The sequence below is a fragment of the Drosophila yakuba genome, chromosome X, assembly GCF_016746365.2.
Source record: "Drosophila yakuba strain Tai18E2 chromosome X, Prin_Dyak_Tai18E2_2.1, whole genome shotgun sequence".
Classification (NCBI taxonomy): domain Eukaryota; kingdom Metazoa; phylum Arthropoda; class Insecta; order Diptera; family Drosophilidae; genus Drosophila; species Drosophila yakuba.
In genome coordinates, this window is record NC_052526.2 from 21,007,605 (window position 1) to 21,031,374 (window position 23,770).

A 23,770-nucleotide genomic window follows, 5' to 3' on the forward strand; every position below is an offset into this window, starting at 1 on the left:
GAACATGATCAACGGCCTAAGCGTTGGCGGTGGTCAGCAGGTGGCGCAGGTGACGCCAACAGGTGCTGCAATTAAATTGCACTTTGCCTACAACAACAGCAACAACAGCAGCAGCAATAACAGCAGCAGCAACAACAACATCAACTACAGTGGCCTTAAAACAGCGGAGCCAAAAATGAGCAACAACAAGAACTACACAGCCAGAGCGCTGAAAATAGTTGAGAAGATACCGAGAGCAAGTGGAGTAATCGCCGCAACAAGCGTCAACCAAGGAGCAGGAAGCCTTGTGGGATTTTCTCCGGCAACAGCATCCTATGTTTCAGGCTTGTCCAGGGATTTCTTGATATCCAGAGAACTATCCCAAAGATCAGGAGATTTTCTGACAGCTGCTGCAAAGATGGTATCCCAAATGGGAGCAAGCGAACTCCGCTGGCTGCCCATGCCCAGGACCAAAGATAAGCCATCGAACGCAGAAGAAGCAGAAACTAAAACATTAGTCAGAGAAAGGGATGAACACGGATCACCTGGTAAAGCAGCCAAAAGTGCCTTAGCTGACCCCCAACCGCAACGCACCGAAGACCAAGAAAATGCCTTTCGGCGCATCGAGGATGTGCACAACTATGCCAAGTTGCAGGACTGCAGCAGCGACACCGAAGACGAGGACGACGAAGAGGAGGATCTCGATGAAGAGGAGGATGATGAAGAGGAGGCGGATATCCAAGTACAGTTGCCTGTGCAGCAGGAGGTCACGCGCATTCGTCGCGAGGCCGCCGAAGAACATGTGGACGTGGACGTGGTCACAGTGCCGCAGCAGGAGCAGGATCAGGAAAGCCATCAAGTAGAGCCGCAACAGCATCAGCAGGATCAGGCAACTGATACCACACGACCGGAGCATCATGCCCGCCGCCCCATGAATGCCTTCCTTATATTCTGCAAGAGACACCGCGGTATCGTCAAGGAGCGTTACAGAACTTTGGAGAACCGGTGGGTTTTTTTTTCCCAGGTGCACCAACTGCAAGGTACTTACGTTGTTTTCCTATTTTAGTGCCATTACAAAAATCCTGGGCGACTGGTGGGCTGCTCTCGACGAGCAGGAGAAGCACTGCTTCACGGATCTGGCACAGCAGGTGGGGATCATAAGCATACAAATATTACCCGTGCTCATTACTTTAATTCGCTGTACATGCCTGTTGTTCGTTGAGTTCAAAGAGTTTAACAAGCGCATTGATTTTTTTTGTAGAACAAAGACGCCTTCTTCAACGCTAATCCAAACTTCAAGTGGTACAAACTGCCAGCTCCGCCGCTGCGAACACTGGCTACCCGTCCCAGCAACGCGGCTGCTGGTTTGCTCATCCCCAGCGAAGAACAGCCACAGCAGCATGTGCCGGCTTCACTGCAAATGCAGTGGGCAGAGCGAGGGGAGATGCCGCGTGCTATGCTGCGCCCCAACTACTTTAAACTGGCAGACGAAACGCAGATGGGCGAGCTAAGCTCCCTACTGCAAGTTCAAGTACAAGAGAAGGACTTCGCCCTGCAGCAGGTACTAAGCGAGACCAGTCAGTTTCTATCTACCCACATGCCAGGTGGCAATACAAATGGCAATGGCAATAAGCGGTCTTTGCAAGACAGCAACTCGAGCAACTCCAGCGAAGAAGAGGCGGCCAGTGGTAGCTCACCCAACAAGAAGGCCAAATCATCACGCTCCTGCAAGGGCAAGATTTACCAGGAATTGGTCAACTCCGGTCAATTGGCGGCCATAGCTAAAAAGAGCAAGGCTCGATCGCCGCCGGCAGGCGGTATGGGTGGAAACTTCATGGACATACCCTTGGATGCGGGCCCCAATACACCGCCCGTTTCGCCACCGGAACGCCAGGGTAACAGTCCGGATTCCATGCAAAAAAATATGAGGAGCGTTTCAGAGTCAAGCAGCAGTGGTTTCTTTGATCTCGAGGAGAAAATCAAAGAGCTGCCGGCCCTCAGCTTGGACGCTTACCTGCAGCGCAAACGTAGCACCAAAAAGAAGAAGAAGTTTAGCGGCACCAAGAAACAGAGGAACTCGAACAGCACAAGTGGTACATCAGCAGCTTCGAGTGCAGCAGCAGTAGATGCTACGGCAAAAGGAGCAGTTCCAGCAGCTAACGAGCACCTCGTGAGGATCAAGCAGCAGCAGCAACTGCAGGCCGTGGGTAGCCAGCGACGAAAGGCGCGCAAAGAAAGTATCACTCGGCGCGATGTCAGTGCCATTGAACAGGAGGTGGCCTCAATTCTGCCCCTGACCATTAATGGCAGCTACTACTTTAACCAGAGCGGCACTCCCAAGGCGGTAAATACCTCTGTAACCTCGTCGTCGAACTCGCCACCGCTGTCTTCGAACTCGTCGTCATCCTCGTCGCTCTCCTCGCAGACGGCCTTCGACGTGACCTCCTCTACCTCAGATCTACTCATTCTGGCCGAAGTGGCCGCCAACCGCACTGAGCTGACCAAGTCCAACTAGCGCCTGCAACACCACTAACATCAGCAGCACCACTGGCTGTCCAGCATTACCACCAACTAGTTAGCCCAAATCAAAATAGCAAACTGCAAGATTGTCATAACTTGGAAAAGATATATTCACATATATCATAATCTTATAATATGAAATTCTGTTTAGATATTCACCTATTATGTAGTTCTTAAGGAAGAAAAAGAGCATTGCCTTAACAGTTATTCATATCATCCATTACGTCAGAGTTGAGGAATAATACTTCTATTATTATATTCTATTTACATTTATAGGTTTTTACATGATTTTCGGGTTAAGTGCACACATATTTGAAATATTCAGTACTTAACCCCATAACTGTGCATTAATATTCAATTGTTTTAATCATATTATCAATCGAAAACTTTAAACTTTCTCGCCTTTATGATAGTCTTGCGGTCAAGTTGAGCACTCCTTTTCGATACTTACAATGCTTTGAGCTATTTGCTGGTGGTGCCTAATGGAGATGGAAAAACAGACATTCGTTGATCTACAATTTAGTCAATAATATTATGTAATAACAGAAAAGCAAGCCAGCAGAAGAGAATGCGAGAAGAGAGTCGCGGCGATAGCGAATTATGTATTGTTTGTTATGACGGCGGTAGGAGGAGACCCGCGTCAGTTTCACACGCATATATCTATATATTTGGTATTTAGATAACTTGTTCTGTTTTTTTTCTTGTTAAGTTTCTCCTTTTTCGGGCCGCGTTCGCATAAGCAGCAAAATCAACAGCTGCGAACGCTCATTAAATGTTAATTATTATTATTTCTAATATGTAGTCGTAACTTATTGCTATATTTGTCAAAACGCAAACAATTTGCAAACAAAAATATATTCATTTTAAAGTGGAAACATGGGAATTTTCATCTGAAGAGCCAATTTTGCAATATTTCTTTATGAAATCGGAGAAAGTAAGTGGCATATGTATATGCATTAATTAATAAGCATCTATGTACACATATACACATGCACTATATATATTAAAATATAATCGAGTGCATATAGTGTTTGCATGTTATTTTACTTTATACATGTACATAGATGTCCTTGATGCCATATATAGTTTCTACACGTTTATATCCTTTTTTTATACCCGTATACCTGTATGTATGTATATAACCCTAAAAAGGAAGTGTATTCGACTCATAAAGTACACATTTTCTTCATCAGGATCACTAGGCGAGATGATCTGCGTCTGTTCAAGTTACTTTAAATTATTGATATAGGAGAAGGTAAGCAAGCACTATTTTGATAAACTTTTGCGACCACTCAGTCAGACACACAATTTTGTGAGGAAAAATAATTGTACAGAAAATAACACTCTCTAAAATGCTTTCATTCGGCACAACGCAAAAGGAAATATTTGTCAAACGCGGGTCCGATAAGAAAATTAAGGAGATTCTATATTTAGTCAATGGACTTCCATTTTGATCTGCTCTTTTAATGTAAGTAAGAAAGAGTATTTTTGAAATTTTCTCCACAATCAGTTTTCTTGACACAAAGTAACATTTTGAAAAATGCACATTTCTGAATCCAAATTTGAAATTCGAGTTCATTTTGTAATCGATATATTAATCCATTGCTCTGTGTGTAAAGCAACCCTGCTTGCCATGCCAGTGTTGCAAGACGCCGGCAAAGCTCGACATTTAGCCGGTTGGCAAAACGAGTGCGAGTGGTCGGCTGAAAGAGAGACTGAGAGGGAGAGAGAGATGGAAAGAAGGCGAGTTCGTTGGGGGCGCTGGGGGAGTCCATTGATAAGATAAGAGCACGAAAGATTCCTGGCCAACCGCCAGTGGCGTAGATAAGCGCACCGATTTTAATTGGGCAGTAAGAGGGGACAAGATGGCGATTAATTCTCGATGGGATTTCTTTTTTCCGCTCACGTGCAGCACAAACAGCTGCTGGGGGTGGCCCACCACGCCCGCTCTCTCCCCAAGATGCTTTCTGCCCCTCACCTTCCTGTTCGACCAGCGTTTTGACCATTTCTCACAAGCTTTTTTGGACGAGCTTTCGCCGTGTTGGCCTTAATTTCGCTTCATGTGTTTCAGTTTGTTCGCGAATTCAGACCCTTGCAGTCGTTCTCTCTCCCTCTCGCGCGTGCTCACGCTCTCTCCCGCGCAGCAGCAGCAAAAACCAAAAACCCTCGAAAAGAACAAAATAGATTCGAAAAAACCGAAGAATTAATATAATTGTGCTTGTACTTGTTTGTCTTTTCTGAGGTGAGGAAATGCACTGGCAGAAACGGGCACTTTTCTACTTCTCTTGCATGCTGCTGTGAGAAGTTTGTCAAACAAACACGAGTTTTTCCGGAAAACTGTTTGGCGATTGTACAAAATTTTCAACAAAGAATTTTATAAATTGTTTACCCTTTTGTTGTTTTTGGGTTGTTGCTAGTTATGTATCGTAGTTTGTTTTTTTTTAAGTGACAAAACAACCGTTGAAGCAAAATTTATATCGAGAAAATAGAGGAAAACCGCAGAACAGGGCAAAAAAAAGTTAGGAAAAGTCGAGCGAAATTTTGCAGTGTACATGTGAGTGTGTGTGTTGTATTTGTTTCATAAAAGGATCTCTACAAAGAGAGGTAGCAAGTAGTAAGCAGTGTTATATAATAGGTACAATTCGCCGCATAGCAACAAAAACGAAGAAAAAACAAAAAAACACCATTCTGATGAATTCGCAATTTAAGTACGCTAGCTCCCCATCTCCGCTTAACCATGGCGGCCAGAGCGAGACAGAACTTGATATTGACCATAATGAAGTGTAATGAAATCTGTGCAATGAAACCCGCCAAGTTTTTTCGATTGATTGCAGCCTCTCGTCTGGCGATTATTTAGCGGGCTGCTAATTAATAAATAAAATGAAAACGGGAAAGGGGGCCAATGGGAGGAAAATAGAGAACGAAAATTGGGGAGAATCAAGGAGAGCCGCAATTAACACCAATTAGTGTGTGCTTGCGGCGCATTTCAATTAAATCAAAACAAATGCCAAATCAAAACCGAAATCAAAAGGGCTCGCATGCCTGTGACGTCACGCAGTCGTAGTTACAATTACGGTACAATCTCGGTTACACTTACAGTTACATAAACGGGAGCGAAGCGGCGAAAAGGATTTTCTCGCCTTTGGGTCCTTCCTCATTTCGCTTCGTGGAATTCGCCGACAATCGCCTAACAATTCGCCCCATTTTCAGGCGTCTTCGTCGCATTTGGTTTCGTGCTTTTGCGGCGTATACAACGCAAAGCGTAATAGAATAAATAATAAAAACGAAGTAAGAAAGAAACCCAAAAGATACATAGATCTCAGACCAGAAATTGGGTTTTTTAATTGAACATTTCGACGGTGTACTCGCGTACGTGTGTTTGTGTTGTTGTGCTGTTTTTTCGGCTTCGCCGTTCTTTCGCTCTCTCTTCCTCTCCACCTCACGTTTTTCGCATTTGTTGTATAACATTCGGAGCGAGCGAAAGAGGGAGAGTGCGCCCCAGAGCGAAAAGCTCTCCATAAATCAGACAAAATCAGCTGTGATCAGTGGCGTAGGCGGGGGGATTGGGGGGACCAAAAACGGTTTGAAATTGTTTAAATAATATGTGAAATGTACTGATTCTTGTTCATGGCATTATAATTTAAAAATGGATTTTATAATACATTTGTATTTTATTGTTTTATTGATGAACCATCTTCCAATTAGAATTAAATCAATCCTATCAGCTCTTATTGAAAATCAATCATTTATAAACGACTTGCAGTGGTAATCTATTATTTATTAGATATGTAAATTTCCCAATTTCGTTACAATTTTGTTGCACTCATATAATTAAAATCGAGATAACAACCTTTAGTGATTTTATGGCTACGCCACTGTCTTTCCTCAGATTCGTGGTGATTTGATTTAGTGATAATAGTGAAATTACCTCTGATTTTGCATTGTCTTTCACAGAAGCAGCCGAGATCGGAGTGCGTTTCAATATCCGTCTCAAAAGCCAGAGAGCAGAAAGCCGAAATAAACCGCAGAATCCCTTGTAATGGCTCTACTCCGTTCGCTGAGCGCCCAACGAACAGCCATCAGTTTGGTCTACGGCCGTAATAGCAGCAAGTCGAGCAATTCCGTGGCCGTCGCCGCCTGCCGGAGTTTCCACCAGCGCGGCACCAGGAGCACCAGCACCGTCGGCGAAGGAGCAGCATCGGAGTCCACGAGAGGAGTCAATGGAGCGCGTTTCCTCCACAGCGGCGAACGGCCGTTGCAGGCCTCCGCTGTGGTACAACCGGAGCTGGTGTCCGGCGAGACGGTGAAGCGATCGACGAAGCAGGAGTCGTCCCAGGAGAGGAACCCCTCGCCCGCTGGCTCGCCGCAAAGGGATCCCCTGGACGTGAGCTTCAATGATCCGATTGCCGCCTTCAAGAGCAAGACCACTGGCGAGCTGATACGCGCCTATCTCGTCTATATGATATGTTCCAGCGAGAAGCTGGTCGAGCACAACATGACGGTGAGTTAACCGGCGTCCCGCGCTCCTCCTCTGCCGAGTCCTGCGTCCTTTGACCCTTATATTGGTCCAATCCATCGACTAGCTGAGCATCGCTCTCTGTTTCTGGTTCTGTTTGCTGAGAAATCAAGGGCGTACCGTCTGAGGCTCTGTTAGTACTCAACCCCTGCTGAATGCTCTCTAAAAGCTGTAATTAAGAAAGTGTTTTTAGATAGTGACCTATTTGTAACCGTTGAATGGTCGCTGACCCTTGGCCTATTTAATGTCCTCTACTGCTGCTTTTATTTTAATTCAATGATATATATTCATAAAAATGTAACTTGCAGTGAGTATAAACTAAAAGTTATGAACAGCTAAGGCCATTGAGTTCCATGACTACTGCATATGGTCAAGTTGTCCAAACTTGAACGTAGAAGAATTTTTAATTATTTTCTCAAAAGTTTGCTTTTTTATATTTACGAATTTTTGCCTTATTCATGAATTTTATCGATCCTGACACGCAGAGTGTATTTGGCTTAGGCACTTTCACCTGCCGCTTCTATGCGCTTGAGTCCGATTTTCCGGGCAACCGAAACCCGTGTCAGGTGGCTGGCTGCCTTCCTTCCGATTTTCCGCCTTGTTTCCGCTTTTCAATTCGCTTGCACCCCTCCTCGTGCTTATAAATTCCTGGCTAATTGCTTGTTGCATTTGTTGCCACTTTCTGGCAGGTGCCGCAGTCGCACAGAAGATTGAATGAGTGCCTGATTGACGGCAGGAAAAAGGGAAACTTTGCCATGCAAATTGCCGATGCGATGGCGACCTTGTTCGGCCCGCTGTTTGCTCTTAACTCGTGCGTATTTGCTTAGCGAGACGTATGGATTATGTGGACTGTATAGTGTAGGTCGTTATATAGTCAGGCCCCCGAATGTGCGCCAATCGGAATCGTTGGCAAACCCCGCGCTTTTCCCCTCATTTTCGCTAGCGTGCTTCTATTTAATTACGTCGGCGATCGTTTGATTGCTTATCGATTACTCAAAGTGCATGCGTCGCCACGACGGTTACTTATACTTATCTATCATTTTTCCGCCCCGCTCGATGCATTTGCATATACGGGTGGTTAATGACTGTCGCAGGGAATATTGGCACAGCAACCTGGGACCGGAGACATCACATCACATGTGGCATTAGTCAGGCATAGACTTTGCCCACATCTCAACATTTTGCTGTGATGCACTAGAAAAAATCGGGCATCCATTCCTTAAGGGCAGCAATAAAGCACTTGACTTGGCGTTATTTGAAAACATCGCTTGCACAATCGTTTTTGATACAATTCCTATATCAATTTTATACTAAGTTGCAAAAACAAGGTGTTTTCTTGCTCACGGTTCAATTGAGTTCTCAAATTCGGCTGATTTTTTATCAGAGTGTACTCATTTTTTCGCTATTTCTATTTACAGTAGCGCGTCGATTGCTTTTGGCGACCGAGCGGTGTGGGTCTCGTGATATGTGAGAATGGGTTGGGTATTGATGGGTAAAAAACTTGGTGGAAGCGGGATACAGTGGCAGGTGGCATGTGCCAGGTGACCAGGGGTGGTGTTAGCTCTGGGGCAGCTTTTTCTTGGGGGCCAGAGCTCAACGACAAACACCTGTCGTCGGTTTCGAATTGTCTGCCAAAGAAAAAGTTAAGAGACTAGAAAAGCAAAACATGCCATACCCAAAAAAACAGAATGCGAAACGAGAATTTGTTTTATGTAACCAGTTTTGGTGATGGTGTATTTATATTGTCGGCTGTGTGTTCTTTAGCCAACTTTGTACTCAATTAATTACCTCAGTGTTCCCGACCAAACCGGTTCCCCCAGACGGAGAATGCTCTTTTCTTTTCTTTTCCCCCGTCCCCCTCCTCTGAATCCCATTCATCTGATGGATCCCGCATCAAGCAAAGCACACACGTGCAAGGGAATCATTTATCAGAGGCCAATGCTCTTGTGTTTTCCACATTGTAAGGAATGAGTTGTGAGGAAACCGGAAACTTGGTGATTCCCAACTTGGGCGATCTCTTCCTGCCCCTATTGCCTGGTTTTATTACATGCAGTTTGACATTTGTTCGATTCCACAAATATCTAAAAATGCAATAGTTGGACTAATGCATTGCATGTTTTATTAAAATCAATAAATATTCCCTGAGAGATAGTATTGTTAGTCATAGTCTTAGCATGAATAAGTTTGGCAAGAGATTGCGTTATTTCACGGCATTTCAGGAAGTGCTCATGTGTTCTTCGCCTAAAATTTCAAAGTTCGCACAATTATATTATATGCGTGTTCAGTGGATTTCTGTTTGAGTTGACAGATCCGCGGCGGATCGTCTTTCTTCGAACACTAGGCTGAATTTGGAAATGGGATGGTTATGTGGATGTGCGTGTTTAGCTGACAATCGTTTAAATAACATGCAGCCTCTTTAAGAATAATACACATTGCCGCCTCCGCACTTTTTGTTGCGTTCTTGTATTGCTATATTGTTGGACTTTGGCAACGATTTTGGCCTTGACTTCGTTCACGTTTTTTATTTTGCCTTTTGGCCAAATTCCAAGTGATTTATGTGCGATCCATACGATGAGAAATTGAACGAACCAGGGCGGAGGGATCTCAGCTAGATTCGATGGTTATTAGTTGCATCTTTCAAAAACTCTGTCCTTGCTACATATGTATGTATATCAACTTTGTATTGCCTCCAACGGAAAATTAAAATTATCTTGAATTCAATTTTTGACGCCGCACACAACATGACAAAATATCGAAAAACCAAAACAAAAAATCTATAACCGACAAACTTACTGTGTATGCCGCATAAAACCGATCAAAACAAACGAAAATTTCGCAGCTTATGAAATGGTCAAAGAACGTATTGGGTCAACGGTTATTTACAGCATTGATGAAGGCGACCTTCTATGGCCACTTTGTCGCCGGCGAGGATCAGATCAAGATCATACCCACATTGGAAAGGTAATTGCACACCACGACACTCCCACTCACTTATCGCCTTTTTCTTTTTTCTTTTCTTTTCTTTTCTTGTTTTTTTTTCCATTTCTATATTGCTTTCTGCCGCCCTATGGTTTTGTGTTTACTTCATGTTATTATTTTGGCCACGATTCGGGCTGTGAAACGGTTATGCGAAACCCGCTTAAATGCCCACACTTGTATTGTAATGGAATCCCTGACAAACCGAACACATTTACCGATAATAATCGAACAAACACCGATAACGCCGATAAACAGCTGATGAAACTGGCGCGCAACCTGCTCGGCCAGAAGCTCTTCGTCCTGCTGATGAAGTCCAGCTTCTACGGACACTTTGTGGCCGGCGAGAATCGTCACACGATCGTGCCCGCCCTAGAGAGGTTAACCCCCTCCCCCTACCCCACTGCACCCCATGCACCCCATGCAACCCATGCAACCCAATATATCCGATATATCACTACTAGTGCATATATGTAAATGGTTTCAGACGAAGTAATAGCATTCGAAACACGATAGCGTGTTTTTAAAATAATGCTTTAATTCAAACTATGTGGTTAATGACAATTTTGAGTGGACAATTCAGGTGCTATTATTTCCACCATCCATATATATGTGCACATAATATAGACCACACATATTGCTACTAATATTCTAAGCAAGCATTGAGTGACCTCACTAATGAGAGGCTCTTCCAAGTCCTGGGCATGTGTCAGCATGAATGATCTACTCGAATATTCAGATGCGAATCCCTAATCCGAATTGGATCCCTTTTAACGAAAGAACTTTAAATTTTCTCAACTGCTAATCAAGCCATACTCAAAATTCTTCTATTTTACTAATGTTTTGTGTTTTATTGGCTTGTGGGAAACTTGAGCTAATGCATTTCGTACAATTGCAGGCTAAGATCCTTCGGCGTTAAGCCGATTCTCGACTATTCCGTTGAGGAGGATATCACCCAGGAGGAGGCCGAGAAACGTGAAGTAGAGTAAGTCCTGATAATCATCTAGTCATTTAGTTTCTTTAATTTGTTTGTATACTTATTCTGTTTCTTTTCAGATCATCCGTCTCCAGTGCGGGCGACAAGAAGGAGGAGGGCAGCATGCCGCAGTACCATGTGGACAAGTCATTCGCCGATCGGCGCTACAAGGTCAGCAGTGCTCGCACCTACTTCTACTTGAACGAGGCCACCTGCGAGCGGAACATGGAGATCTTCATCAAGTGTCTGGAGGCCGTTTCGGGTATGTTCTTGGCCAGTTTTCCTTGCTGGTTCCAGATGGCCGACTCCGGCATGCAAGTTCCTTAAGTTCCACCTCACGATCCCTGAGTTCCTCTGTACAAATGTTTCGATTTAGAATGTGCAAAGCAAACGCATCCATTGCTAAAAGTTAAGCATGCAGTTTAATTTTTTTTTGTTTGTTTTTAGTGTACAGAACGATATGACATATCGAGCTATGAGTTTCACTTTATTCCTCAGAAGGAACAAGTAAAATCAGTATGCTTAACTTTGACTTTCTACAAAATAAATCTAGAACCAGAATGTTATATAAAACAAATTGTTCGCTTTCAACTCGATATGTCACTACTTATGACAAATATGACAAATAGGTGAGAACATTCCCGCAGATCTTTGTAGTTTCCCCGTCCTGCATTCAATGATTTTGGGGTTTTAGGCTGTTTCCTGCTAGGCTTTCTCCTTTGCTCTATCTTTCTACACACTCGATCTCTCTTCCTGAAATAAATTTTAATTTATGATTAATAAATTCTTCTTTCTGCCCCGCAAATATCCCCAAAACGGCACCAACCCATCGATTATCGAATAACCCCCACATAACTTAAAATCCAAAATCAATTCGAATTCGTTGCGAATCCAAATATGAACAGATGATGATCGCAAGGTGCCCCGGGCAGTGGCCACGGGTAAGCCGAGAAATTAACGAACACACAACCCAAAATGCCAACAAGTAACTTCGAAAACTATCCAACAAGTATCCGAAATACCCGAAAGAGTAACCATTGATGGCCAATTCCGTATTTTGACAGAGCAAAGCAAACTAGTTTGACTTTTTAGCCATTTCGTGTGCGTTTTCAGTTGGTTGCTGTAATGCGATGTCGTCGCCTTTGTCGTTGCTTCGTATCTCTGTGTCTGCAACTCAATCCGTACTCGTATCCGTAACTCTTGACGCTTTTATGTGCCGTAGTTAGACATATACTCGTATGCTATATACATATCTGTAGAATCCGCTTTCCAACTTTCGCCAACTCTGCCACCGCATCGCATTCACCGATTGCTCTGCTCTTTTTCCAAATGCTTTTCATTTCCACCAATCAACCACCGATTGATCCGAATATCGACCTGCAGGCGCCACCTTCGGAACTGGCATCACCGCCATTAAACTCACCGCCCTTGGCCGTCCACAATTGCTGGTAAGTTCGCACAACGTAATCCCCTTGAGAACCACATAATTGAGTAGCTTTATTTATACGGGTAACACAGGGTTTAATAGGTGTTAATAAATGGAAATGGAAAAGGAACACAGTTAATGGACGCTAATGAAAAAGTAAAACAACTGATTCTTAAACGTTTCACTTGCCGCTGCAGATAAATGTCAACCTCTATTGATTTCCTTAAAGTTATAAAATCTAAACTCTAAAAAGTAATCGTAAATGAGAAACCTCGTAATTCTTAATAACTTATTTATGATACATATGATTTTATGTATTTATTTATGATTTTGTATATTTACAATCATTAGGGGCTATTAGTCTAAACTTCCTTCGTCTTTCTTATTCGATGACCTCGACTCTCATTTGCAGCTGCAACTGTCCGAGGTAATTATGCGCACACGCAAGTACATGGAGGACATGGTTGGCGGCCAGGGCAATGTGTTGACCCACCACAAGACCATCAAGGATCTCGAGAAGTATTACGCCACGCTGGGCGACAATAAGGACGTGAAAGAGTTCCTGAACAATGTAACGTCCGACAAGGAGGGGTGAGTCCGTTTTTTTCTTATCAAACTCCTTACCAAACTGACTGACTTCCCATGCTCGTCTATTGCTTTCAGAATTTTGCATCTGTTCCCCTGGTCTGGCATCGTAGACGAAGACTCGCAGCTGAGCGACACCTTCCGCGTTCCCGATCCCCAAACCGGACAGATGCGTCGACTGATCTCACAAATACCGCCCAAGGAGGAGGAGATGTTCAGGAACATGATCCGTCGCCTCAACACGATTGTAAAGGTGTGTTTTGCCACTCTAGTTGTGGAAACGAACTAAAATGGTATTTCCAACCTCAGGCTGCTGCGGATTTGGATGTGCGCATCATGGTGGATGCGGAGCAGACTTACTTCCAGCCGGCCATCTCACGCATCACCCTGGAAATGATGCGCAAGTACAACAAGGACAAGGCCATTGTCTTTAATACGTACCAGTGCTACCTGCGCGAAACGTTCCGCGAGGTGAACACCGATCTGGAGCAGGCCAAGCGCCAGAACTTTTACTTCGGAGCTAAGCTGGTGCGCGGTGCCTATATGGACCAGGAGCGGGACCGTGCCAAGTCGCTGGGCTATCCGGATCCCGTAAATCCCACGTTCGAGGCCACCACGGAAATGTATCACAAGACGTTGTCCGAGTGCTTGCGACGCATTAAGGTGGGAAATTGTGTATTTCGGTTATCAAAGATTATAGGTACACCAAGAATTTCTTAATAATTCCAGCTGATGAAGGACTGTGATGACGATGCCAGGAAGATTGGCATTATGGTGGCCTCGCACAACGAAGACACCGTGCGATTTGCCATCCAGCAGATGAAGGAGATCGGCATCTCACCGGAGGACAAGGTGATCTGCTTCGGTCAACTGCTGGGCATGTGCGACTACATCACCTTCCCATTGGGTATGTTTCCATACCGTGCCCCTTGTCTTTTATTTCATTTCATTTCATTTCATTTGTGTTATTTCCGACATACAGGTCAAGCGGGCTACTCGGCGTACAAATACATACCATATGGCCCTGTCGAAGAGGTGCTGCCCTACTTGTCTCGTCGTGCCCAGGAGAACAAGGGTGTGCTCAAGAAGATCAAGAAGGAAAAGCGCCTTTTGCTCTCTGAGATCCGGCGTCGTCTGATGCGTGGCCAGTTATTCTACAAGCCTAAGGGCAACTACGTGCCCATCTAAGCTGGCCTGGATGGATGGAATCACTCTCACCCACACACATCCCTGAGGTGGCAAATCGGTTGCCAATTATATCCGGCTGAGGATATCGCCAGGAAATCGATAGCTTCGGACCTATTTTAATGTTTTTTTTTGTCGTTCTTATTACTCTTACGAAATTTGCGTATATCCACGGTATATATATATGAAAACTTGTGTATATACCAAGGTCCTGCAAAGGAGCGAAAATGTTCTAACTCATTGTGTCGTCCTGCAAGTCTGCAGGACCTTCTTTGCCCACAAACAACTTCAATTAGAGACGGTAGCACTGAGCGGTGGTAATTTTTGATGAAAATATGTATATTTTTACGTCTTGTTGCAACAATAATCTAAACGAGTTCTGTATGTGTGTTACAAAGAAAAAAATAGAAAGAAACAAAACTGAAAAGCGTCAAAAACATAAGAAAGCGAATGTGGAATGTCCACAACGAGGATTTTGAAAAAGGGGATTGAATTAAAGCGAACATTTTTAAGCATCGTAACAAATAAAGCATAAATCGTATGGGGTATATACATATTATATACAATATAATGAGAGCAAACGTTTATAGAGATATATCTACATAGATACATGTATGTGTATGGCTGCATTTTAGTCTAGATTCATTAACTTCGTGATTGTGCCTGTTCCTCAGTATCAGTATATCAGTTGTTAGTTATCCATTCTTCATTTGCAATGTGATTTCATGTTCGTTTTCCCTAAGTTATACCATAAACTATATATTTATATAGAGCAATAGCGAGAGAGAGAGTGTGCAGAGCATTTGTTACTCCAGCTCGTGGCGATCCCATCCGAAATAGTCAAATAAATAATACTGTTCATAGGAACCTGGGATAACCGCGCATACCTATACCTAAATACCTAGCGAGTTTTATTACGATTATGCTAAATTAACTTAAATGTATACGTTTAATTTAGCACTTAACGGAGCGATATTATAAAAGTCATTACTACGATAGTCGATGGATGAGATCCCGCAACAAAAACTTTCCCCCTATTTTCAATTCGTTTCCATATCCGTTTCCGCGTTTCGATTGCTCAGACAACTACATATATAGACAGACAGACTTGGCCATATACTAAGGCGCGCAGATCGAACCGAATAGTTTTTATTATTACCCTCATGATTATAATTGTATTACATAAACGCTATAAATAAATGAATAAATAATTGTATGAATGTTAACTATTTCAATGACAATAATAAAATGTTAAAAACGAATCGCCATGCATCGCTTAAATTTCATTTGAGGTGCAATTCTCCGGGTAAATTACCCAAATCGCCGCTAATGGTGATCTATTGTTCCTAGGACTCTCAGAATAATGACCTTAAATGGTATCCAGCTGCTGGATAATCATCGCTGTGCGCTACGACGATCATCTGGCAATTTGAGTAATGGGGCTCGTAGATTTATTTCATTTTCCGTCCGCTGCTCAGTCAGAAAAGTTAAGCAAATGATATAGTGCTTTCTCCGTCTAGCTGGTTTAGTGGTTACCCAACGCCACCCAAACAGTGGGGTATTAAGCACCCACCTGTCAAGATTCTAATTTTTTAAAGACATTCACTTGCTCATCGGCTGGATAAGTACTAAAACACACATTCGGAGGGAATGCAAATTGAAAATTAATCTGTGATAGTTGTTCACAAATTACATTGTCAATATGCATGTGTAACTCGCATAAGGCCTGATATTCACACCTATGATGTCAAATTCTATAATGATTTAAACAATTTTCATATATATGTATATATATATATATATGAAGAAAAAAATTACCCGGGCTTGTCAAGGACAGTTATCGCCTATCCGAATTGAGAAATAAAATAACAGCATTTAAATAGCAAACATCTTTGAAGGCCGATTTTATGTTTTCCTTACATCAACAATATTAACATTACTTCTTAGGACTAATGCGACTATGGACAATTTATTCCCCTACAACGCCTTCTTTTTTCGCCGAGGGGCAGGACGCCGTTTGCCAAAGTCCACCTGGCTACCCATCAAAGGATCATTGGCCTGCCGCTCGAAGGCAGCCTTCGCGGCCGACTGTCGTGGCTGTTTGGCTTCCGAGGCACCGGCGGTGGAGGAAGACGTTCCAACCACTCGCTTCAGGGCCTTTGGCACTATGTACTCGGGCATGTCAGATAGATGACTCTGCACCTTGATGGCGCGCAGAGGCTTGTCGTGCCGAAGCGCTTGCAGATCGCGTTTGTTCTCCTCGAAAAATCCCTTCAGCTTCTCGCAGTTGAGAATCTCTGTCTTTATCTCCCTAATGCGAGTGTCGTGAACAGCGACGCGAGTTGCAGCACGCCAGCAATCCTGAGCACGATACCGGAAGGACTCTACTTCTTCCATTTTAAATTGATAGTTCCTGAAATAAAGGCACACTTAGCAATTTAACATTTTTGAAAATGCCATTCTATACTCACTTGATAATCTGTTCGCCCTCTTGGGCTGCAAAGCTATCGCACAATTTCTTCTCAACGGCGTCGTTCACCTTGGCCTCCTTCATGCTAACGAATGACAAGACGGAGCCCTTGTTGTTTCCTCTGGCCGTCCTGCCCGCCCGATGGATATATGACGTTACATCCCTGGGGAAGTCGAAGTTGATTACGTTGTTCACGCACTGAAAGTCGATGCCGCGGGAAGCACTTGACTCCATGTCTCCGCTGCGCGGGGATTTCCGGTTAGTCGCTGATTTGCCTCCGGGCTGTTCAAGATGATGTTCGTCGGAGGCAATGATTATGTCGTAGGTGCCCTTGTTGAACTGGCTAATTGTGTGGATGCGAATGTTGGCCGGCAGTTCCGAGTTCAAGACGCAGGCACGGATGCCGAACTGTTCTAGGAACAAGCGAACCCTGAAATAGTGAATGGGGAAATTGTTAGGACGAACTATCGGAAGTATTTAAGGTCAAATGGGAATGCCATCAGCGAGAAGATTAGTTGCTGGTCATGCGTGCGCCAACTGTTGCCAGCTGCCCACTCCCTACATTCATAGTTTTATCATCATTGGCTCCTGTACATTTATTGTACTTGGCATGTTCTACTCACTTGTAACAACGATCGATGCTGTTCACAAAGATGATGCTCTTGCCGCGTATAAGCCTCAGCTTTAATAAGGCGTACAATATAGACGGCTTGTCGTTTTCCTCAGCCAGGATGCGCTGGTGCGTCAGTTGATCTTGCGACACTACCTCCGGCTCCTCGAGTTTCAGCGTCACCGGGTTGTTCAGGCACAGGCCCTTCATGCGCACCACATCGTCGGTGAGAGTAGCAGAGACCAGGACAGCCTGGTAGATGGGTGGCAGGTGCTTGATCAGCCGCTTGAAGTCCTTCTCGTATCCAAAGGCAAACACCAGATCCGCCTCGTCCACCACCAAGGTCTCAACATGCTTCAGATCCACAACGCTACCAGCCTCGGCATGGGCCAGCAACTTGGCGGGTGTGGCGACCACTATGTCGGGCCTTTCAGCTAAGGCGTGCCTCTGGGTCACCGTGTCGTTGGAGCTACCGGCAATGTCCGCCACGCGAACAACCTTGCCACAGGACTCGACCAGCTGCTCTATTACCTTACGAGACTGCCGGCATAGCTCCTTGGTGGGCGCCAGGATCACGGCACTCACACACTGCTCGCTGGCGTTCAGTTTGGAGTTCAGGATCTTCTGAATCAGTGGCAGGGCGTAGGTGGCAGTCTTGCCGGATCCGGTGCGGGCACGCACCACCACATCCTTGCCCTCCAGGAGCAGCGGTATCGCCGTCGACTGGATGAGCGTGGGCTGCTGCCAACCCAGCTGGGCCACCGCCTGAAAGATAAGCACAACACTTTGAAACAGGGACTTTCAGACGCAAGCCGGTGCACTCACCTTAAGGATGCGCTGATCCAGCTCTAGCTCGTGGAACTGCACCGTTTTCTGGGTCTTCTGGCTCATGGCGGGCTACGGTATAAAAAAAACCCTGGAAAATGCGCAGCGCACGTTTTCGGGCCCAACAACAAAAAGAGTAAGGTATCGGTCTTTTGCATTATCGTCGGCTGTATCGGTCTATCGATAGTGGAATTGAACTGTTATTGAAATCAAATTTATAAAGGGGATCTAAATTCATTTTATATTAAAAAAATTTAAAATAGTTCCGGTTAAAGTACAGTTTTTAGTATTAAATTTAACTTATTTAACTTATGTGCAAAAGTATATAAGATCGGATTAGTATTAAAGGCTGTCATTATAAAATGAAATGAAACCTATTCATAAGGTTTTCCCGTATCAACTTCAAGTATAGTTTTGAGTTTTGTCCCGTCAGCGGTTTTCGAGCTACATTTTTGTTTGTCATGTTCTGTTTTTGTTTCTTATGTTCAAAATAAAATTAATTATAATGACTATACCAATTTTAAGTAAATAAAGGAGATTGATCAAAATGTGGAAATACATATTTTTGCAATTATAAACAATAATTTTGAATTTAATTACAGGGCATCCCATAGCAATGGTTAGAGCGTTTATTTGTGTATGCGCCTATCGATATGTCCGCGGCAATCGATTGTTCCGCGGGCTCGCGCAATTGCATCCAAATTAGTCACTTTTGCCGGCTGTTATGGACCATACACGTGAAATTTTGACCTTCCAGTTCGGAACGTACGCGAACTACGTGGGCGCACACTTCTGGAACCAGCAGGTGAATATTACGACCTACTTGGCAGCCAGGAACCTCATGAATTCCGCATTTTCAGGAGGCCAACTTCAGGTACGGAGACGAAATCGAACAGGTGGCCGAGGAGCAGCTGCCCAACAATGATATTTTGTACCGGGAAGGGAGGAACGACCTCAATCGCACCACATACACGCCCCGCCTGCTGTCCGTGGATTTGGCTGGGACCCTGGGACATCTCCCAATCACCGGCGAGCTCTACGGCAATTTTGTGCAGCGCGATGAGGAGTTGCTGTCCCTGAGCACCGGAGAGTTACTAGAACAGGCGCGCAAGCGGGCAGAGGAGAGCGGCGTATGCGATCCGGAGCAGCTAGAAGTGCAAGAGCAGCCAAAGGCCGCCATTTCCGAGTATCAGCAGGATCTGCTCAAGAATGCAGTGGTGCCCGAGAAGAACTACCAGCTGGCAGAGACGGCCAATAGTTGGGCGGACTTTCTTTACAGCCGGTATCACCCGCGAACTTTAAATGTCTTGCCGGGATTGGTCCGAGATCCGACTGCCCAAGCACTGGGTACCTACTCAGCCGGAACAGAACTATGGCAGGAAGTCTCCTTCAACGAGGAGTTCTGCGATCGCATCCGTTTGTATGTAGAGGAGTGCGATGGCCTGCAGGGCTTTCAGGTGCTGTTTGACATTGACGATGGCTTTGGCGGGCTGGCCGGGAAGTGCCTGGAGCACCTAAACGATGAGTACAGCCGGGCGAGTTTCGTGCTGCCACTTCACTATCCCAGGATCACTAGCTATGCCCAAGCGGGTAAGCAATATTATTAAAAAGAAAATCTAGCATATAAACATAGTTTCCCTACTTTTCAGATCCCCGCCTGTCGCACAGCATTCGGGTGGTAAACAATGTACTGGGATACAATCAACTCAGCGAGCAGGCTATGATGTTCACGCCCCTGTCCACGCTGGAGACCATCTGGCGGAACAATAATCTGAAGTCGCGCAGTCTGCCGGGCCTCCAGTGGCAGGCTGATAACCTCTACCAGACATCGGCGCTGCTGGCAGCCTTTTTTGACACGGCCACCTTAAGTTACCGCCTGCGACAAACGCCGGAGTCTTTGCTACGCTTTTGCGAACGCGTTACTCCAGCGGGCAGAAAGATGACTGCTGCAGGACTGGCTCTTCCATTTGGCCTGAGGGAGGGTCAGGATTTGATAGACTTTCTAGACCAGAGTGGCGACCACGCGCTGCTCACTCAACTCACACCTGGTTGTGAACCAGGCACGTCCTACGTGGTGCAATCGGTGACGGCTCGTGGCATTCCCGCAGAACGTCTGAAACGCCCCCGGGAGCAGGCTGGCGATCAGCTTCAGATGGCTGCCTATGGCTGCGATAGTGTTTCCCATATGCTGCAGCTGTACTACCAGTGCAGCTATCATGGGAGTGTCACAAATGCGGCAGCCACACCACTACCACTAAAGACGCAACTACCTTTTCCCTATGAAATGTTTGGAACAGGTATCTCAGGAGCTGGATACCGTTTGCCTGAGGGGGCGGAACGCGAGTCAAGTAGTCGTGTGGATTCCGCACCCATGCTGGCCGCCCTGCAGAACTCCACCAAGCTGGGCGAGCACCTGGACAACTTGCACGCCCAAACGCATCGCGTGCAACTGGCCAAGTTGCAAGCGTACTCCAATTCTGGTTTGGAGCGGGATGAGTACGATACGGCGCTGGATCAGCTGCTTGAGTTCCGCGACCTTTACGCAGATTCGCAGTATCTATAGGATGGTAAGATTCCCCTGTTCTGGGAAACAATATTTTGTGATAAGCCTAGGATAATGTACACAATAAACACTCGTATGCAGTCGAATCCAGGAGAAATCGCTGTCTTTCGGATTTATTTTGACCTCGATTTAGTATTAAAGAAATGATTTATAAGTTTGTATGCATTTAAGCCAGCTGGTTTTGTAAAATTATTTAGTTTGGTTCAGTTTTTTATGCATATTTATTTTGTTTCTGTTAAATTGTAATGCCCTTAGAAGTTATGCTTATGCAAACTTGGCGAATTTCCAAAGTATTACTTCAATCTTGTGTATTTTACGACTTAAATGAAGATGTGATACTGAACTCACTGATGCACGTTAGACTTGCCTAGCTTAAAGAGTTCCCGAAACCATCGCTACGGCTTGTAAGTATAACCTTTGCGTACCACAATCCTTGTCTTCGAAGGTGTCAGGTTGGTTAGGTTTCCCCGGAGCGGAAGTTGATGGGCTGTGGCCCCACCCGCGGCACTTCGTGATTGGCAGTCTCGGAAGCGGCTTTGATATTTTCGCGTTTCCAGGAAGGCGAGGAAAATCCAAAACAAAACAAAAACAGTTTTGTCTGGACAGAGAAATTTTGAGAGTCTTCAATGAAGTTCCTAACAACAACGCACAGTGGTCAAAATGACAAAATTGATGCGTCGTTTTAAGCATTATGAATTGTGAGCGGTCAAGTATTTTTCACTACCTTTAAATAAATTTATATTTTTAGTTCTTCAGATGAAAAGTTGGCTGTATTGACTTTTTTTTTATTAAATAGTAAACATTTACGAAGTCTTTTTTTGTTGTAGGCATACTAATTTGAATGGTTTTGTATAATAAAAATAAAATTCGAGGATAGATCACCTTTTAATTACTTTCGTTTGCCCAAAAATAGTGTTCTATTCCTATTATATTTCGATTTTATTTCATGCGTGAAAAGTTTGCTTTCACCATTAACACGTTATAAACTTTTACGTCCGGTTTTGGCCATTTCGCCCACTGTGCGACCATGACGACATGGACGTGCCCAAAGAAATCGGTGAATTTTTATTTGCATGGCAATCAATTTTTATTCCTGCTATCCTGGAAAATGCCAGGGGCATATTTATTTATTGGAAGGGTCTTTATTAAAATCGGTAGACATTATTGTCACAAAACAGAATAAATAGATTTGGGGCTAATGAATTTTTAGATAGTACATATGTGCTTGCTCTTAACATAAATTTAAAGAATATACGTGTGCTTTAAGTTTTTTAATTTCTATGTTAATTTTCTTCGAAACTAAGTCGCATAAAAACTTATCAGTTAATAAGAAATATACCTTATAAAAGATGTATCAAACACAAATCTACTTAAATACCAACCATAATTCTGAGGACTTTCACAACCAGGATTTGTCCTCCGTTCGATGCCCCCTTTTGGCTGGGTTGCTGTCTTCTCAGAAGACCCAAAGGACCCTTCCTGACCGACTTCACCTTTCCGCGACGTCTACGTGCGGCTACCGGCCGCTTTGTTTAACCTTAACCCTTGCGGATCGGATCGGGTGCTGGGCCGCTTAATTTATACGGAAATTTATTGCCAATAAAGCGGCAGTAATTGAAATCTCAACGGGAGTAAATCACAATTTTATGGACTGCTAACGGGCGGCGACTAGGTGGATGGGATTCTGATTCTGATTAGGGCCTGGAGGAGGGGGTTAATAATTTGGGTGAGTGTTTTCCGTTTGCCGGTCAAGTTTTCCGCACCAGCCCGGCGCACCCGTCCACATTGTTGTGCAAATTAAATTTCAATTTGATTGGCACCGCTCCTTTAACATTCTGGCGTCTTTTTATCCGAGGTCCTTAAAGCAGCAGCTGCTTTCTAGCTGCTGTTGGTGTGCTTCCAAAGAAAAAGGACCAATCCCGAAATTAAAATTACGCCAACGACTTTAATGGAATATGTGCGTGGAATTCGAAATTCGAAATTCCAAATTGAATAGCCTCCACTGCGGAGCTAGTGGAGTGTATATATTTCGTATATTGTTTTTTGCAGCTTTTAATTTCGTTTTCGTTTTCATTCTCCTTTCGGTCCGGTCTGCGTGTGAATTGGGACGAGTCCTTGCATTAGCATGCAGTCCTGTCACTGCACATCCTGCCACTCACTTGACCTGCAATACATGTATTTGATTAATGTGGGCTGCACCAGCTCCGATCCACACAAGGCCACCGAGTGTCAAACTTTTGTGGAATTGAAACCTAATAACCAGGCAGATCTTTAAGCGTTTGCAATGTGAGCTAAATTAAGGCGAGTAATGCAAAAGAGTTTCATTTTGTAGGCCAAATTTGCACAGCTCCAATCTAAAACGCACAAGAAGTTAATGTTTTAACTGGGACACTGCTGCACTGAGAAAATTGAAATGGTGATTCCAGTCAACGTGTTCTTTACTATAGAGTAAGATTCTTTTTACACAATTGCAAGCAATATGAAAACAATTTAAATTCAAAATGAATACTCTTGGAAAAACAAAAATTGAGAATTTAAAATCGTTTAGTTTTTAAATCAAACAATGTTTATAGCTGCAAATCTATAATTCCAATTTGAATGTCAATTTTATTTGTAATTATTAAATTCAAAAATAAACTTTAAAAAGGATAGGAAGCTTATTCTTGAGAGGATGATAGGATCTCTAGAACTGGTACATCAAAATTGTATTGTAGGAGAACTCAAAGGACATTAAGTGGTATAGTTCGTTGTGGTGTTTGCCTTAAGGAAGGTCTTATTCGATATGCACATCAGCAATGTTCACGAATGTATACGACATAAAGCTCAGCTAGACACCTTCAAGTTGGGGTATGTCAGGAGTGATGATGGCTTGGTGTGGAAAGAGAATCCTGTCACTGGTTGTACATCCTCTTTCTGTACGGGTTCAAGCATATCCTGATACCACGTTCTTTGCGGAAACCAGAAAATGGACGGCCTAATGGAATATTCTACAGATAAGACCATTGAACCAGATCCTGTGGTCGAACTCCAAGCCATGGGACGGGTTTGCCTGACAAATTTTGTGTTTGCATATGGTCTAAAATGCCACGGATTTAATAATAGTTTTTAAGAAATTAGAGCTTCTTGGGTAGATGATATT

At 44.1% G+C, this 23,770-nt stretch overlaps 4 protein-coding genes and 1 non-coding gene across 10 annotated transcripts; 3 read left to right on the forward strand and 2 right to left on the reverse strand.

Moving 5' to 3' along the window:
- Window positions 1-4: 4 nt before the first annotated feature.
- Window positions 5-3,374, forward strand: LOC6526178. Its single transcript, XM_002101952.4, has 3 exons — window positions 5-984; window positions 1,046-1,127; window positions 1,241-3,374. Exons 1-3 carry the CDS (start codon window positions 5-7, stop codon window positions 2,492-2,494), a joined length of 2,316 nt encoding a protein of 771 aa, XP_002101988.1. The 3' UTR covers window positions 2,495-3,374.
- A 1,191-nt stretch (window positions 3,375-4,565) lies between these two features.
- Window positions 4,566-15,425, forward strand: LOC6526179 (proline dehydrogenase 1, mitochondrial). Of its 6 annotated transcripts, none has more exons than XM_015191187.2 (12): window positions 4,566-4,741; window positions 6,454-7,000; window positions 10,250-10,371; window positions 10,890-10,976; window positions 11,048-11,229; window positions 11,873-11,908; window positions 12,351-12,415; window positions 12,806-12,984; window positions 13,057-13,231; window positions 13,288-13,641; window positions 13,708-13,885; window positions 13,961-15,425. In XM_015191187.2, exons 2-12 carry the CDS (start codon window positions 6,539-6,541, stop codon window positions 14,164-14,166), a joined length of 2,046 nt encoding a protein of 681 aa, XP_015046673.1. In that variant the 5' UTR covers window positions 4,566-4,741; window positions 6,454-6,538; the 3' UTR covers window positions 14,167-15,425. The 6 variants fall into 6 exon arrangements, with proteins under 6 accessions (XP_015046673.1, XP_015046676.1, XP_039233652.1 ...); XM_015191190.3 differs by lacking the exon at window positions 10,250-10,371 and adding an exon at window positions 9,855-9,976 and having other exon boundaries at window positions 4,567-4,741; XM_015191188.3 differs by lacking the exons at window positions 4,566-4,741; window positions 10,250-10,371 and adding exons at window positions 4,923-5,053; window positions 9,855-9,976.
- Window positions 15,426-16,037: 612 nt separating this feature from the next.
- On the reverse strand, window positions 16,038-18,226 carry LOC6526180 (probable ATP-dependent RNA helicase DDX56). Its single transcript, XM_002101954.3, has 4 exons — window positions 18,069-18,226; window positions 17,257-18,008; window positions 16,635-17,063; window positions 16,038-16,576 (listed from the first exon to the last, which is right to left on the reverse strand). Exons 1-4 carry the CDS (start codon window positions 18,132-18,134, stop codon window positions 16,141-16,143), a joined length of 1,683 nt encoding a protein of 560 aa, XP_002101990.1. The 5' UTR covers window positions 18,135-18,226; the 3' UTR covers window positions 16,038-16,140.
- LOC6526181 lies at window positions 17,128-17,220 on the reverse strand. The gene has a single exon (XR_005559980.1). It is a non-coding gene; the product is annotated as a small nucleolar RNA Z30a (small nucleolar RNA).
- Window positions 18,227-18,733: 507 nt separating the features above from the next.
- Window positions 18,734-20,728, forward strand: LOC6526182 (protein misato). Its single transcript, XM_002101955.4, has 3 exons — window positions 18,734-18,873; window positions 18,929-19,658; window positions 19,718-20,728. Exons 1-3 carry the CDS (start codon window positions 18,793-18,795, stop codon window positions 20,629-20,631), a joined length of 1,725 nt encoding a protein of 574 aa, XP_002101991.1. The 5' UTR covers window positions 18,734-18,792; the 3' UTR covers window positions 20,632-20,728.
- The last annotated feature ends 3,042 nt before the right edge of the window (window positions 20,729-23,770 follow it).

What these genes read in the sequence shown, in the direction of transcription:
- LOC6526178 (XM_002101952.4), top strand. Translation starts at nt 5, where the DNA reads ATGATCAACGGCCTAAGCGTTGGCGGTGGTCAGCAGGTGGCGCAGGTG. An exon ending in TACAGAACTTTGGAGAACCG is followed by an intron (nt 985 to 1,045) that starts GTGGGTTTTTTT and finishes TTCCTATTTTAG; the next exon opens with TGCCATTACAAAAATCCTGG. An exon ending in TCACGGATCTGGCACAGCAG is followed by an intron (nt 1,128 to 1,240) that starts GTGGGGATCATA and finishes TTTTTTTTGTAG; the next exon opens with AACAAAGACGCCTTCTTCAA.
- LOC6526179 (XM_015191187.2), top strand. Translation starts at nt 6,539, where the DNA reads ATGGCTCTACTCCGTTCGCTGAGCGCCCAACGAACAGCCATCAGTTTG. An exon ending in GCCCCGGGCAGTGGCCACGG is followed by an intron (nt 11,909 to 12,350) that starts GTAAGCCGAGAA and finishes ATCGACCTGCAG; the next exon opens with GCGCCACCTTCGGAACTGGC. An exon ending in AGTGCTTGCGACGCATTAAG is followed by an intron (nt 13,642 to 13,707) that starts GTGGGAAATTGT and finishes TAATAATTCCAG; the next exon opens with CTGATGAAGGACTGTGATGA.
- LOC6526180 (XM_002101954.3), bottom strand. Translation starts at nt 18,134, where the DNA reads ATGAGCCAGAAGACCCAGAAAACGGTGCAGTTCCACGAGCTAGAGCTG. An exon ending in AGCATCGATCGTTGTTACAA is followed by an intron (nt 17,064 to 17,256) that starts GTGAGTAGAACA and finishes TCACTATTTCAG; the next exon opens with GGTTCGCTTGTTCCTAGAAC. An exon ending in GAGGGCGAACAGATTATCAA is followed by an intron (nt 16,577 to 16,634) that starts GTGAGTATAGAA and finishes CCTTTATTTCAG; the next exon opens with GAACTATCAATTTAAAATGG.
- LOC6526182 (XM_002101955.4), top strand. Translation starts at nt 18,793, where the DNA reads ATGGACCATACACGTGAAATTTTGACCTTCCAGTTCGGAACGTACGCG. An exon ending in CACACTTCTGGAACCAGCAG is followed by an intron (nt 18,874 to 18,928) that starts GTGAATATTACG and finishes CCGCATTTTCAG; the next exon opens with GAGGCCAACTTCAGGTACGG. An exon ending in CACTAGCTATGCCCAAGCGG is followed by an intron (nt 19,659 to 19,717) that starts GTAAGCAATATT and finishes CCTACTTTTCAG; the next exon opens with ATCCCCGCCTGTCGCACAGC.